Source organism: Pinus tabuliformis, chromosome 5_2 (assembly GCF_031772625.1).
Source record: "Pinus tabuliformis cultivar Carrire ecotype Pingquan chromosome 5_2, CPIR1, whole genome shotgun sequence".
Classification (NCBI taxonomy): domain Eukaryota; kingdom Viridiplantae; phylum Streptophyta; class Pinopsida; order Pinales; family Pinaceae; genus Pinus; species Pinus tabuliformis.
Window position 1 is genome coordinate 669,580,660 of NC_142306.1, and position 12,124 is coordinate 669,592,783.

General features: G+C 40.9%; 2 protein-coding genes across 2 annotated transcripts in view; both read right to left on the reverse strand.

Moving 5' to 3' along the window:
- The window catches only part of LOC149160853 (uncharacterized), a 322,505-nt gene that overhangs the window by 83,685 nt on the left and 226,696 nt on the right, over positions 1 to 12,124 (reverse strand). The window lies entirely within an intron of this gene.
- LOC149160854 (uncharacterized) lies at positions 7,155 to 10,113 on the reverse strand. Its single transcript, XM_089435416.1, has 2 exons — positions 8,119 to 10,113; positions 7,155 to 7,987 (listed from the first exon to the last, which is right to left on the reverse strand). The coding sequence occupies exon 1, from the start codon at positions 10,050 to 10,052 to the stop codon at positions 8,364 to 8,366; it is 1,689 nt and encodes a 562-aa protein (XP_089291542.1). The 5' UTR covers positions 10,053 to 10,113; the 3' UTR covers positions 7,155 to 7,987; positions 8,119 to 8,363.

Genomic DNA, 12,124 nt, shown 5'->3' on the forward strand with positions numbered 1-12,124 from the left:
GTAGCCAGAGAGAGTGACGCAGTAGCAGCCAGAGCTCACGCAGGGCCACGCAGAGGCAGCCGAGAGCTGCGTAGAGCCTCAGAGAGGCCACTATTACTGATGCAGAGGGCCAAAGGGCTGATGTAGGGCCTCCTAAGGCTGACGCAGACCCATTCAGGGTGATGCAGGGCCAGTGTTGGGCAGAGAGGGGCTGACGCAATCCAAAAAGGCAGACACTAGGGTTTCTGGGGCAGATTGGAGCTGAGTAGCTGCCGGAAGGTTTATCCAGGGTTTCAGTCGGGACATCTGTCTCAAACTGAGAGGTATTACTGCCAAGGAAATTCTTTGTTGGGTAGGTCAGATTTGGCACCCATATTGTACTCTGATATTGCTTAATAAGAAAACCCTCAGATAGCTACACCGGTTTTCCCACATTGAGTTTTTCCGGGGACATTGGTCCAAAAATAACAGTGTCATTTGGTGTGATTGTTTTTGTTTCCTTCAGTGGTTGATCTGTAATATGTTGACCATGCACTAGTGTTTATTTTCAGTATTACATTGTAAATAACTTGTTAAGTAACAAAACAAGGTAAGAATAAATCAAATAAAGTGCATGGAGAGTTTCTAACTAGTAGACTTAGAAACTTCAATACTTAGCAAAGTTGACAATATTCCTACTCTTAAGGGAATCTAAAGAAGCTGACACCAAGAAACCGGAGGAAAAGGAAGATGAGACGATGCCCTATGTGGAAGAACCTATGGATCCTATTGATCCCCCTCCGCAAGAGCCTTCCTCTTCTAGGAAGAGGCCTTCATGGCTTAGGGGGACACTTGATGATGCTGAAGGACACATTGCACCTAGAGGGACTTTCCGGGAAAGTAAGAAGTTGGCTAGGTATCAGGGATACTTGACCATCATGAGCACGATCATCCAAAATGAGCCTTCATCATTTGCAGAAGTTGTCAAGCATCAAGTCTGGAAGGATGCTATGACTGAGGAATATGAGTCCATCATGAAAAACGATGTTTGGGATGTGGCCCCTAGACCCCAGGACAAAGCCGTTGTCACTTCTAAATGGCTTTACAAGATAAAGCATGGAGCCGATGGAATCGCTGAAAAGTGTAAGGCTCGTTTTGTCGCTTGTGGCTTCTCTCAGAAGGAAGGTATAGACTATGACGATATATTTGCACCTGTTGCCCGATATACCACCATCTGCTCGATCATAGCCCTTGCTGCTTCGCAAGGATGGAACCTACATCAGATGGATGTCAAGACTGCATTCTTGCATGGTTCGATCAAAGAAGAAGTCTATGTGGAGCAACCCAAAGGATTTGAGATTCATGACCGGGAATCTCACGTGTGCAGGTTGAAGAAAGCCCTCTATGGGCTGAAGCAAGCACCCCGAGTGTGGTATGAGAGGATCGATAGCTACTTGATGAAGCTGGGATTCACTAGGAGTGAAGCCGACCCTAACCTTTACTTTAAGGTTGAAGATGACAAACCTCTCATACTGGTGTTGTATGTTGACAACCTTTTTCTGACAGGTGCAGACCCTCTCGTTCACAAATGTAAGAGGGAGTTGGCTTCCAAGTTCAAGATGAAGGATCTAGGACTGATGCACTATTTCCTAGGACTGGAAGTCTGGCAGAAACCAGGGGAGATTTTCCTATCTCAAGGAAAATATGTGGTGAAGATATTGGAGAGATTCGGTATGGTGGGCTGCAAGCCCGTGATTACCCTGATGGAGCTTGACTTCAAGAAGTTAAGTGGTAGTGCTGCCAAACCTGTTTTACAAAATGCTACCGAGTATCGTCAACTCATCGGAGCATTGATGTTCTTAGTGAACTCCCATCTGGATATATGTTTTGCAGTCAACACATTGAATCAACATATGGTTGAGCCTCAACACACACATTGGATTGGTGCCAAGAATCTGTTGAGATATCTTCATGGCACAATCACTCATGGGTTGAGATACACTGCCAGAAATGTGAGACTACATGGATATACTGATGTTGATTGGGCAGGCAATGTGGTGGACTGAAAGAGCACTTCCGGGTGTTGTTTCTCTTTGGGATCTGCCTCGATATTCTGGATGAGCAGGAAGCAAAAGTCGGTGGCTTTGAGCACCACCGAGGCAGAGTACATTGCTACTAGTATGGCCTCTTGTGAGGCAGTTTGGTTATGGAAGCTCTTCAGTGATCTGTTTGGATTTACATTGGATACTACCGTGATCCTGTGTGACAACCAGAGCGGGATTCGTTTATCAGAGAATCCCGTATTTCATGATCGCTCCAAGCATATCAATATCAGGTACCACTATATCCGGGATATGGTGCAGCGGGGAGCAATAAGGCTCCAACATATCTGTACAGATGAGCAGGTCGCCGACATTTTGATGAAGCCCCTGGGAAAGGTCAAATTCTTGACTTTCCGAGAACAACTTGGTGTCGTTGAGAGACCCTCTAATGAGGGTCGTGTACGATGCATACATTGACCTTTGGAGCTGAAGGAGGGCGCGGCGTACTTCTTGGAGTGACATGCGTCCATAGGGCGACTCACCCTCCCTGGTGGTGCGCTATGTACAGGGTGAAAGTTTCAACCTTCACCTGTGACACCCTGTGGCGACTGTGGGACAGGATGATTAGTTCTCCTGTGGGACAGGATGATTAGTTCTCCTGTGGGCCAGGACAATTAGTTCTCCTGTGGCAACTGTTGGACAGGATGATTCGTTCTTCTGTGGACAGGATGATTAGTTCTCCTGTCATGGCATCCTACCCATGTAGTCTAGGACTCATGGAAAGTACCTCTCATCTGATCAATGAGTAGGGAAATGGGGTTAGGGACCATTAATAGTACTATCGATGGATGCATCATTGTATCTACCGTACTCCCTATGCTAGGATGACCTCCATTGATCTGGGATCAGTGAGAGTGGTATGACACACTCTGAGACTAACTTCGGGTCAGTGGAGGATGGTATGATACATCCTCAATCATTTCTTCTTCTTCATAGTTCAGCAGAGCAGAGCCAAGCAGTGCAAGGCAGTGCATTTGATGGCAGGGATAGGACCGACGGTCAGACGGATTAGCAGATGGAGTTCTCCCTAGTTGAGAGGGAGTGTTAAAATTGGCAACTAGGGCCAAACTCCATGTGGGTCACCTTATTTATGGCAGCTAATATTTTTCGTAGATTCCTCTTGTCCAGAGGTGTAGGATTGATCTAAAGATCATCTAATTCCGACAAGTATTTATGGAGATATGAATTTATTTGTATTTAGTTGACAAATTGTCAAGATCGGCCAGCAGCTAAATGTGTGGCACACATGCCCAACAAAACATATAAGTACAAGTGAGGATGATTCATTATCAACTCATCTCATCTCAACTCATCTTCTCTCTCATCATCTTATTGGGCAAGCAAGAAGGACGAATTAGGGTAGCTTCTCTCACACGTGCAAGAAGAAGGACAAATTAGGGCAACGTTGACTGAATTAGGGTAGCATTTAGGGCAGCGTTGACTTTCTGGGCAGCGTTGACATTTCTAGGGCTGCGTCGACCAATGTTGACCTGAAAGTTGACTAGCGTTGACTGGTTAGGGCTGACCGCAAATTGTTGAACTTTTGACTGTTGTTTTGACTGATTATTGTGGGATTGTTTTGGGCTGCTGAAGATAGTTGTTGAAGATCGAGTTCTTCAAATTGACTAAAAGTCAATCTGGGGTTGTTTTGACCAAATTTGACTTGGCTGATTTAGGGTTTGTTGCTGCTGTTATAAAATCACAAAATTCTGAATTGTACTATTTCTCTCTGCTGAACTATTGAAGATTAAAGAAGAATTGATCAAAGGATTTCCCCACATTGGGGTTTGTCCTTGGCTAGCCGCCACATCTTGTGTCTCTTGTCTTGGCTTGTTTTCTGTCAATCGTTTAATGTTCTATCTGCACTTTACTTTATGTTTATGTGATTGCTAAACAGTAGCTAATAAAAAGATTTGAAGTAAACTTCTCTAATCATAGAACATACCATAATTTAACAAAACAAGATGTTGATTTTTTGTAGCAGTGAGAGGTATTCAAGTATGCCCTAGATAGACAAGTCGGCCTAGAAAGAAGACAAGTCGTCCAACCAGTGAAGGGACGTGTCCCTTGAGTTGTCACACCGCTTTGACAAGTATAAATAGGTAACATGCCATCTAATTTCATTACCAAGCAAGAGCAAATTTGAGCAAGGAAAAATTAGAGTTTCTAAGGTCTATCTTTTCTTTATTGGACAGTCGCATGTGAGAAGAACATGTCGAGTTGACCAGACCTTTCACTGAGCTTGACTGTAGAGGTTTGACCAGATTTGACCATAGGGCATTGACCAAAGCTGATAGCAAGCTGACAACAGACCATTGACCATAGTTGACTACACAGCCAAAGTTGACCGCAGACCAAAGTTTGACTTTTTGACAAGGTTTGACCAACATGACCAACTGCTAAATTTGACCAAGGTTGACTAGTATTTGATTTGGAATATTGGCACAGATTTCTAGACAAATTATTGATTTGTGAACCTTGCTAAAGAATAATTTCTCCTATGAAAAATTGATGGGTTTTCTCCCATCACTGGGTTTCCCAGGGTAAAAATAATTTTGTCTGTTTTGCATTGCTGTCATTCTGTGATCTTTATTGTTTTTACTACATTTACTATTGAGATTTTCTACAGTGTAATTCTTCAATGATAAGAGCGACATAAAAACGGATTGAAAATCATTAGGAAGTAATTACCTGGCATAAAATTGTATTCTACTGCACTAACCTTAGAATTTCTATGAGCAGTCATTGAAGTTAGTGTAAGAGACAGTATTCAACATCTTGTTTGGATTTTTGATCTCTTGTCAAAATGGTGCCAAGTCTTTAGAGTTGAAGACAAGTTTAATGGTGCTACCAATTTCAGATCTTAGAAGATCGAGATACTCCTTGTCTTGGAAGAAAATGGTCTTCAGGTTTATGTAAACGAAGTCGTTCCAGAGCCAGAGGGAGCTGAGGAGAAAGCCAAGTATAAGAAGAATAAAACCAAGGCAAAGAGAATCTTGATAGATTCCATAAAGGACCACTTGATTCCACATGTTGCTGAGTTGAAGACTACCAAAGATGTATATGATGCTTTGGTGGGATTGTACGAGAGTAGCAACACTAGTAGGAAGCTAACCTTGAGGCATCAACTCTGTAGTGTGATGATGTCTAGATCAGATTATGTCGTCTCTTATCTTATGAAAGTCTCCTAGTTGAGAAATGAACTTAGAGCCATTGGAGATACCATTGATGATACAGAGCTTGTTATAGTGACTCTCAATGGATTTACTATTTCATGGGAGCCATTTCTTCATGGAATTTGTGCACGAGAAAATCTGGCCAAGTTTGATAAGATATGGACTAATTGTGTCCAAGAAGTGGCCAGATTGTTGTCCAAGAACACCGTGCAGAGACCTTAGATTGAAGAAACTCAACTCATGCAAAAAATGGAAAGGGAAAAAGAAATTTCAGAATGTTTGATAAGAAGAATACAAGTAGAAGACCATAAACATTTCCAGATCAAAAGAAGAAGGATATGCCAAGATCACGTGCTTCAATTGCCATGATTTTGGCCACTATGCCTCCCATTGTCCTCAGAAGAAAAGGAAGGAAAAGCAACATGCATCAGCAAACGATGTTGATGATGACAATGGGCATCCACCACAGAAAACTTCAAAGTTATATTTATTTGTGTCCACTCTTATAGGCACTATTACAGATGGCATTGATGTTTGGTTCGTGGACAGTGGTGCTTCTAGGCACATGATAGGTTTTCGAAATTCTGTCATCGATTTGATAGAAAGGGATTCAACATTGGAAGGGGAACTTGGGGATAAAACCAAGTATGTTGTGAAAGGAGTTGGAACAACATCATTTCAGCTAGAATCTGGAGATTTTCTTCACATGAGAGATGTTTTATTTGTACCAAGATTGAAGAATATGTTGGAAAATCACTTGATAATTACTTGTGATATATAGTTATCTTCTTAAGGTCTTCTTTAAATTTATTGATGTCTTCTTTTGTCTTCTTATCATCAAACTACCAAACCATAAACATGAAGATCAAGGACATAGAATGTAGGCTCGCAGCCAGGGCAAAACCTAGCTTCTAAGGGAAAACCCAAAATTTATCAAATGAGACAACCAAGACCTTTTGACCAAGACAAAGACATTCTCCAATCCACCAAGTCAACCTCTCAAGATAATTCTTCCAATCAGCTTCTTCAATACTTCATCAATACTACATCAACACTGCATCAACCAAAATTTCGGCCCTACTACATCAAAATTTCACGTTACTGCAGTCCTGCAACTTCGGCGCTTTCCTGCAACTCAAGAAACTTGCATGTGCAATAGAGAGGAAAAAAATTTCGGCTTCTTCTTGCTTCATAAGTGTCTTCTTCTTCTTTGCTTTGTTTCTTTTCTCCTTCTAGGTATTTCGCACTTCTTTTCTCCTTATTACAACTACAGATCGAACTTAATGACTGAGAGAGCAAATAAGCTTGAGTTCCTTCTTATATATATTGGTTGGATCATCCCTTTCTAGGCCAACTTGACTGCACTTGAGGCCGAGTTGGTGGAGTGTTTACATGACCAATTACATAAGAATAACAATTCTTTCTTGACATAAGAAGCCCAAGAAGGTTCTATTACATGATAACTTGGACAATGACACATGACACAAACCCATGTTCATGATAAATTGTTGTATCATCTTGGCAAGCTATGCCTTCCACAAGGTGAAAGAGTCAACATCATAAGGGAAGCGCATACTTCTCTTATTGATGGCCATTTTCGTGTAGGCAAAACAGTGGCACAATTATAGAGGTATTGTTATTGGTCTTGTATGAATGAAAATGTGTCACGATATGTAAGGGGATGTTCTTTGTATGCTACTAGTAAGCCTAGCAATACAAAGTTAGGATTGTACATTCCACTTCCAGTTCCTTCCCATCCTTGGGAAAGTGTTTCTATGGACTTTGTAGGAGGGCTACCTATGTCTAGGAAAAATCATGATTATCTTTATGTTGTGGTGCATCGTTTTAGCAAAATGTGTATTTTGATCAGTGTTGCACACATCGCGATCGGGATTTAATCGGCGCCGGGAAAAAAGCGGAAAAAATCGTTAAAATCGGGAAAAAATCGGAAAAAAGCGGGAAAAAATCGTTTGGCACAAAAATATTCATTTTTTTTCAATTTTTTTCAATTTTTTTAATATCTAAACCATCTACAACATAAAATAAATACATTGACACATAAATATGATAAAAAAACTAATATATAAGATGTTTAATATCATTTCTAGCGCTAAAATCACACATAACATTGAATCATGTCCTGAATAGTAAGTCCTGAGTCCCAAGTCCAACTCAGCCTCAAAATATCAACAAAAAATATGATAATGTATCTCATCATGTCATAATGTCATATACAATAAAATGAAAGTCTAATCCTATTGATTTCCTCTGCCCCTCTTGCGAGAAAATGGCACAACTTTCTCTTTCCCTCTAGATGTAGAAGCTGGTGCCTGTGGTGGTGGAAATGGCAGTGGAGTCTGACGTGCTCTAGAAGCTGAAGAACTAGTAGTAGCAGCTATAGGAGGCTGAGGTGGACGGAGACCACGTCCTCTACTGGTGGTAGTGGTAGCCCGGGTAGCCCGGGTAGGCGGTGTCACCTCCTCCTCCTGCTCCTCCAACTCCTCCTCCTCCTGCTCCTGCTCCTGCTCCTCCTCCTCCTCCTCCTCCCCCTCCTCCTCCCCCTCATCCTGCACTAACCAATCCTCAGTGGGATCCATGAGAGGCCTCTCGGTCTCAACCCTCCATTCAGCAGTGGTGTCAATCCCATCCAATGAGATGGCTTCCGTATCAGGTGTCTTCTCTAGTTGTTTCACCCACAATCGAAGATTGTAGTAGACATAGACCATGTCATTAAGTCTATGGGACTCCAACCTGTACAAAGTTCATGAAATAATAAATTAATAATTAATAATTAATATTATAAAAAAAATATTGTTTAAAACTTTAATGAATTCAAAAATTTATTTGGAAATTTGCAATATTTTAAATGTTTAAGTGTTAACCTATTGCGCTTCTTGTTGTGTATTTTTTCAAATACACTCCAATTGCGCTCACATCCCGAGGAGCTGCATGTTTGGCTGAGGATGCGTATGGCAAGATTTTGCAAAAGGGGTACTCTGCCACCATACATCTTCCACCATGCGTCTACAACAAAATTACAAATAAAATTTTAAATAAACATAAGAAAAAAATGGAATTTGAAGAAACAATGAAATTTGAAACAAAGTTACAAAGTACATACTACAAACTAAAAAATACCTGGCATTTTAACCGTCCTATCAATGACAGCCATATCAAAGCCAAATAAGCCACCTGACAACTTATATTGCTCAATTTGTCTAGAGATCTCCATACGTTCTTCTGAAGATCTCACCATCTTCTGGACACAGGTTAATAATCCTTCCACGACCTCAACATCAAAATTAAACCCACATGCATAAGAAAATGCAGGGTTCAGGAAAAGCCCAGCAGCATGAATGGGACGATGGAGTGTGTTGTTCCATCGCTCATCAATGACCTTCCATAGAAGGAGTTGTCTCTGGAACCCATCATCTCCCTTGTCATCATAGTAGGACCGAATGGCTTCTTTGGCCCTGTCCATGGCTTCATACAAATAGCCCATTGCGGGCTTCTCACCATCTACCAACCGAAGAACCTTTACCAAAGGTTCAGTGACAGCGCACACCTCCTGCACTCCCGCCCAGAAGTCTTCTTGGTATGAAACAAGTCTGCAGACGGCCTCTCCTTCTGGTTTGCGGCTCATTGGCGAAGAACGCCACTCCTCTGAAACAAACATTCTCTTCAAATCCCACATAGAATTCAAGAGGGATTGAAGAGATATGAAACTCGTCGCAAACCGTGTAATGGCGGGACGCACCAACTCTTTGTTGTTGGTGCATTTTCTCATCAAGCTAAGCACAGATGTGTGATTGTAAATAAATTTTGTGATGGTTTTTGATGAGTCAACAGCCTCTTTGACAAAGGGAATTTTCCCTATGTCCTCTAACATCAAATCAATACAATGGGCAGCACAAGGTGTCCAAAATAAAGTAGGATGCCTGTCCATAAGCATTCTACCAGCAGCAACATAATTTGCAGCGTTGTCCGTTATGACTTGGACAACATTTTCTGCACCCACCTCCAAAATAAACACATCCAGCAAATCACATAAATTTTTTGCATCTTTGATTTGATGAGTTGCATCAACAGATTTGATAAACATAGTCCCCAAGGGACAACTAACCAAGAAGTTTATAAGGGTTCTCCCCTTTTGGTCAGTCCAACCATCTGACATAACAGTGCATCCTGTTTGTGCCCATGATGCCCTAAAATCCTCCAATCTTTGGGTGCAGTCACGCTTTTCATCTTGAAGAAGCCGGCCTCTGAAATCATGAAGAGAAGGGAGTTTGTACCCCGGGCCAACACTGGCAACAGCATCAAGAGTAGGTTGGAAAAATGGATTATTCCTTATAATGCTGAAAGGAATATCACTCCAGAGGAGAAATTTTGTCATCAACTTGTCAGCTTTTTCTTTTTCAGTTCTTTTCATCATTGAACCGATAGTTGGTTGTGAACCAGGTGTGGTTCGAGGAACAAAATATGATGATGCAGCAAACGGATTGACTGACGCTGCAGTAGAACCTGTGCCACTTGGCCCACTTCCTTCAACTGACCTTTTTAGTTGCCTTTTGAGTTCTTCTTTGGCGTCTCTAGTGTGCTCTAATTCTCCCAATGCTCTCATGGCTTTTTGGATAATTTCAGCATTTGTCTTTAGACAGGGCCCCACATCACGTCCAGGGATTTGTGCAAGGTGGAACTTCAACCTGTACACCCCCCCGAATATTTCCTTTCCACACAACTTGCAATACAAGTTTTGTCTATCATTCGGAGTTTTAGGGTCACCATATTCCCAGAAAGGATCCAATTTCCTTGGCATGTTTGTTTTTGAATTTTGAATTTGCAAACCTATGGAAAAATAAGGATTAGGAAATAGGAATTTAGGATTACATAAATGATAATAGTAAATACAAATTACAATTTAGCATTTGCAAAATTACAAGCTAATTATTTCCAAAATCCCAATTTCTAAACCAAAGTCACCCAACCAAATGCCAAAAAACAATGAAAAATCAAAAAAAATAAACAATGTTTAAAGAAAATGAGAAAATAAAAATCAAAAATTGGTTCTCATAGTCATAACAAACAACCCATCCCAAATCAATGAAAAATTTCCAAAAATTCTTTAAAAACAATGAAAAACAAAGTTTTTATTGAACCAAAACAAAAAAAAATTAATCTACATACCTGGTTTATGGACAAATTGGCGATCTTGGCTTGGATTCCTCCTAAAATCGCTTCGATTCGCTCCCACAACCGACGGCAACCCTCTCCCTCCCTTCTTCTCCTTCTCCTCCGCGGCGGACTGCTGAATGAATAAAAAAAAAATCGTTTTTTCCATATAAAACCCCGCTGCCCGCGCCCCCCGCGATTTTAACCGAAAAAATCGCGATTTTATCGAAAAAATCGCGATTTTTTCGATAAAAATCGCTATAAAAAAAATGGGCGATTTTTTCGATAAAAATCGCGCTTTGAATCGGCAAATTTAAAAAATCGCGATTTTCCGATTTTATCGCGATGTGTGCAACACTGATTTTGATGCCTTGTAAGAAGCAAGTTATAGCTGAACAAATTGCACAAATGTTCTTTCAAAATGTATAGGAGCATTTGGGTTACCCACATCTATTATTTCTGATTGAGATTCTCGATTTGTCGGGAAATTTTGGTCAAGCTTATGGGGACTCATGGACATCAAGTTGAAGAAAAGCACAACATTCCATCCACAAACCGATGGTCAGACAGAAGTGGTGAATAGAACAGTAGTACATCTTCTTCATGGTTATTGCAGCAAACATCCTAAGCTTTGGGATGAACACTTACACTACATTCAGCATGCTTACAACCGGGCCAAGCATTCATCGACTCAAACATCTCCATTTGAGGCATGCTTTGGATACTTACCAAAATCTCCTTTAGATTTTATCTTTGGGAAAGATGTTGCTATTGATGGACATAGTGACATTGATAAGGCCAAGCGATTCATTGAACAAGTTCAATTGGTGCATCAGATGGTTCAAGAACAGTTGGAAAAGAGTCAAGCCAAGTACAAGACAAGGCATGATAAGCATCATGTTGACCACAGTTTTCAGGTTGGAGATGAATTTTGGCTTTACATTAGCAAGGAGAGGCTTCAAGGAGAAGGTAAAAAACTGAAACCAATCAAGTATGGACCTTTTAAGATTTTAGAAAATATTGGTAATAATGCCTTTCGGTTGGATTTGCCTCCATATATGCAAATTTATGCAGTTGTTAATGTTGAGAATTTGAGATTATATGAGCCTCCTTTGATTGAAGATCAAGGAGAGAATGTTCAGATTCCTTCAATAGAAGATTTCTCTCCTAAATTTCTTGAATAATTGCAACAAGATACTATCCTTGACAGAAAAACAAGAACTTCAAGAAGAGGGAATGTGGAGTACCTTCATGTGGGGCTCTAACGCACAAATCTCAGCAAAGCCAAATGGATTGAGATTGGAAAGGTGAGGGAACTGTACCCTCATATGTTTGTTGACTAAAGATAGTCTTTTGGAGGTCCAAAAGCTTCCAGTGGTGAGTGATCCACAGGATCAATAAAATGCTCAAAATTTAAAGTGTTCAAACGTCATCAAAAGCACTCGAAATCGGTGCCAAAGCGTAGAGCTCTCTGACCTGAATCCAACGCAACTTGAATCGCTCAAAATCGATATTGTATGCTCCCGATATCGTGTTCTAATCATTTTCCCAAACAGGTAAAGATTTTGCAGGTTGGGTGTAGGACTATAACTGGGCAGTGTGTATCATGACTCAGCAAGCTGACTAGACAAGCTGACTGCAGCTCGGGCCAATGGCAAGCTGCCAAGTGGCTTCATCAAATTCGTTCAGGATTGATGGATTTTGATTAGTTGTGTTGGA

Bases quoted from the DNA above. Each gene is read 5' to 3' on its own strand.
- LOC149160854 (XM_089435416.1), bottom strand. From the start codon at position 10,052: ATGCCAAGGAAATTGGATCCTTTCTGGGAATATGGTGACCCTAAAACT.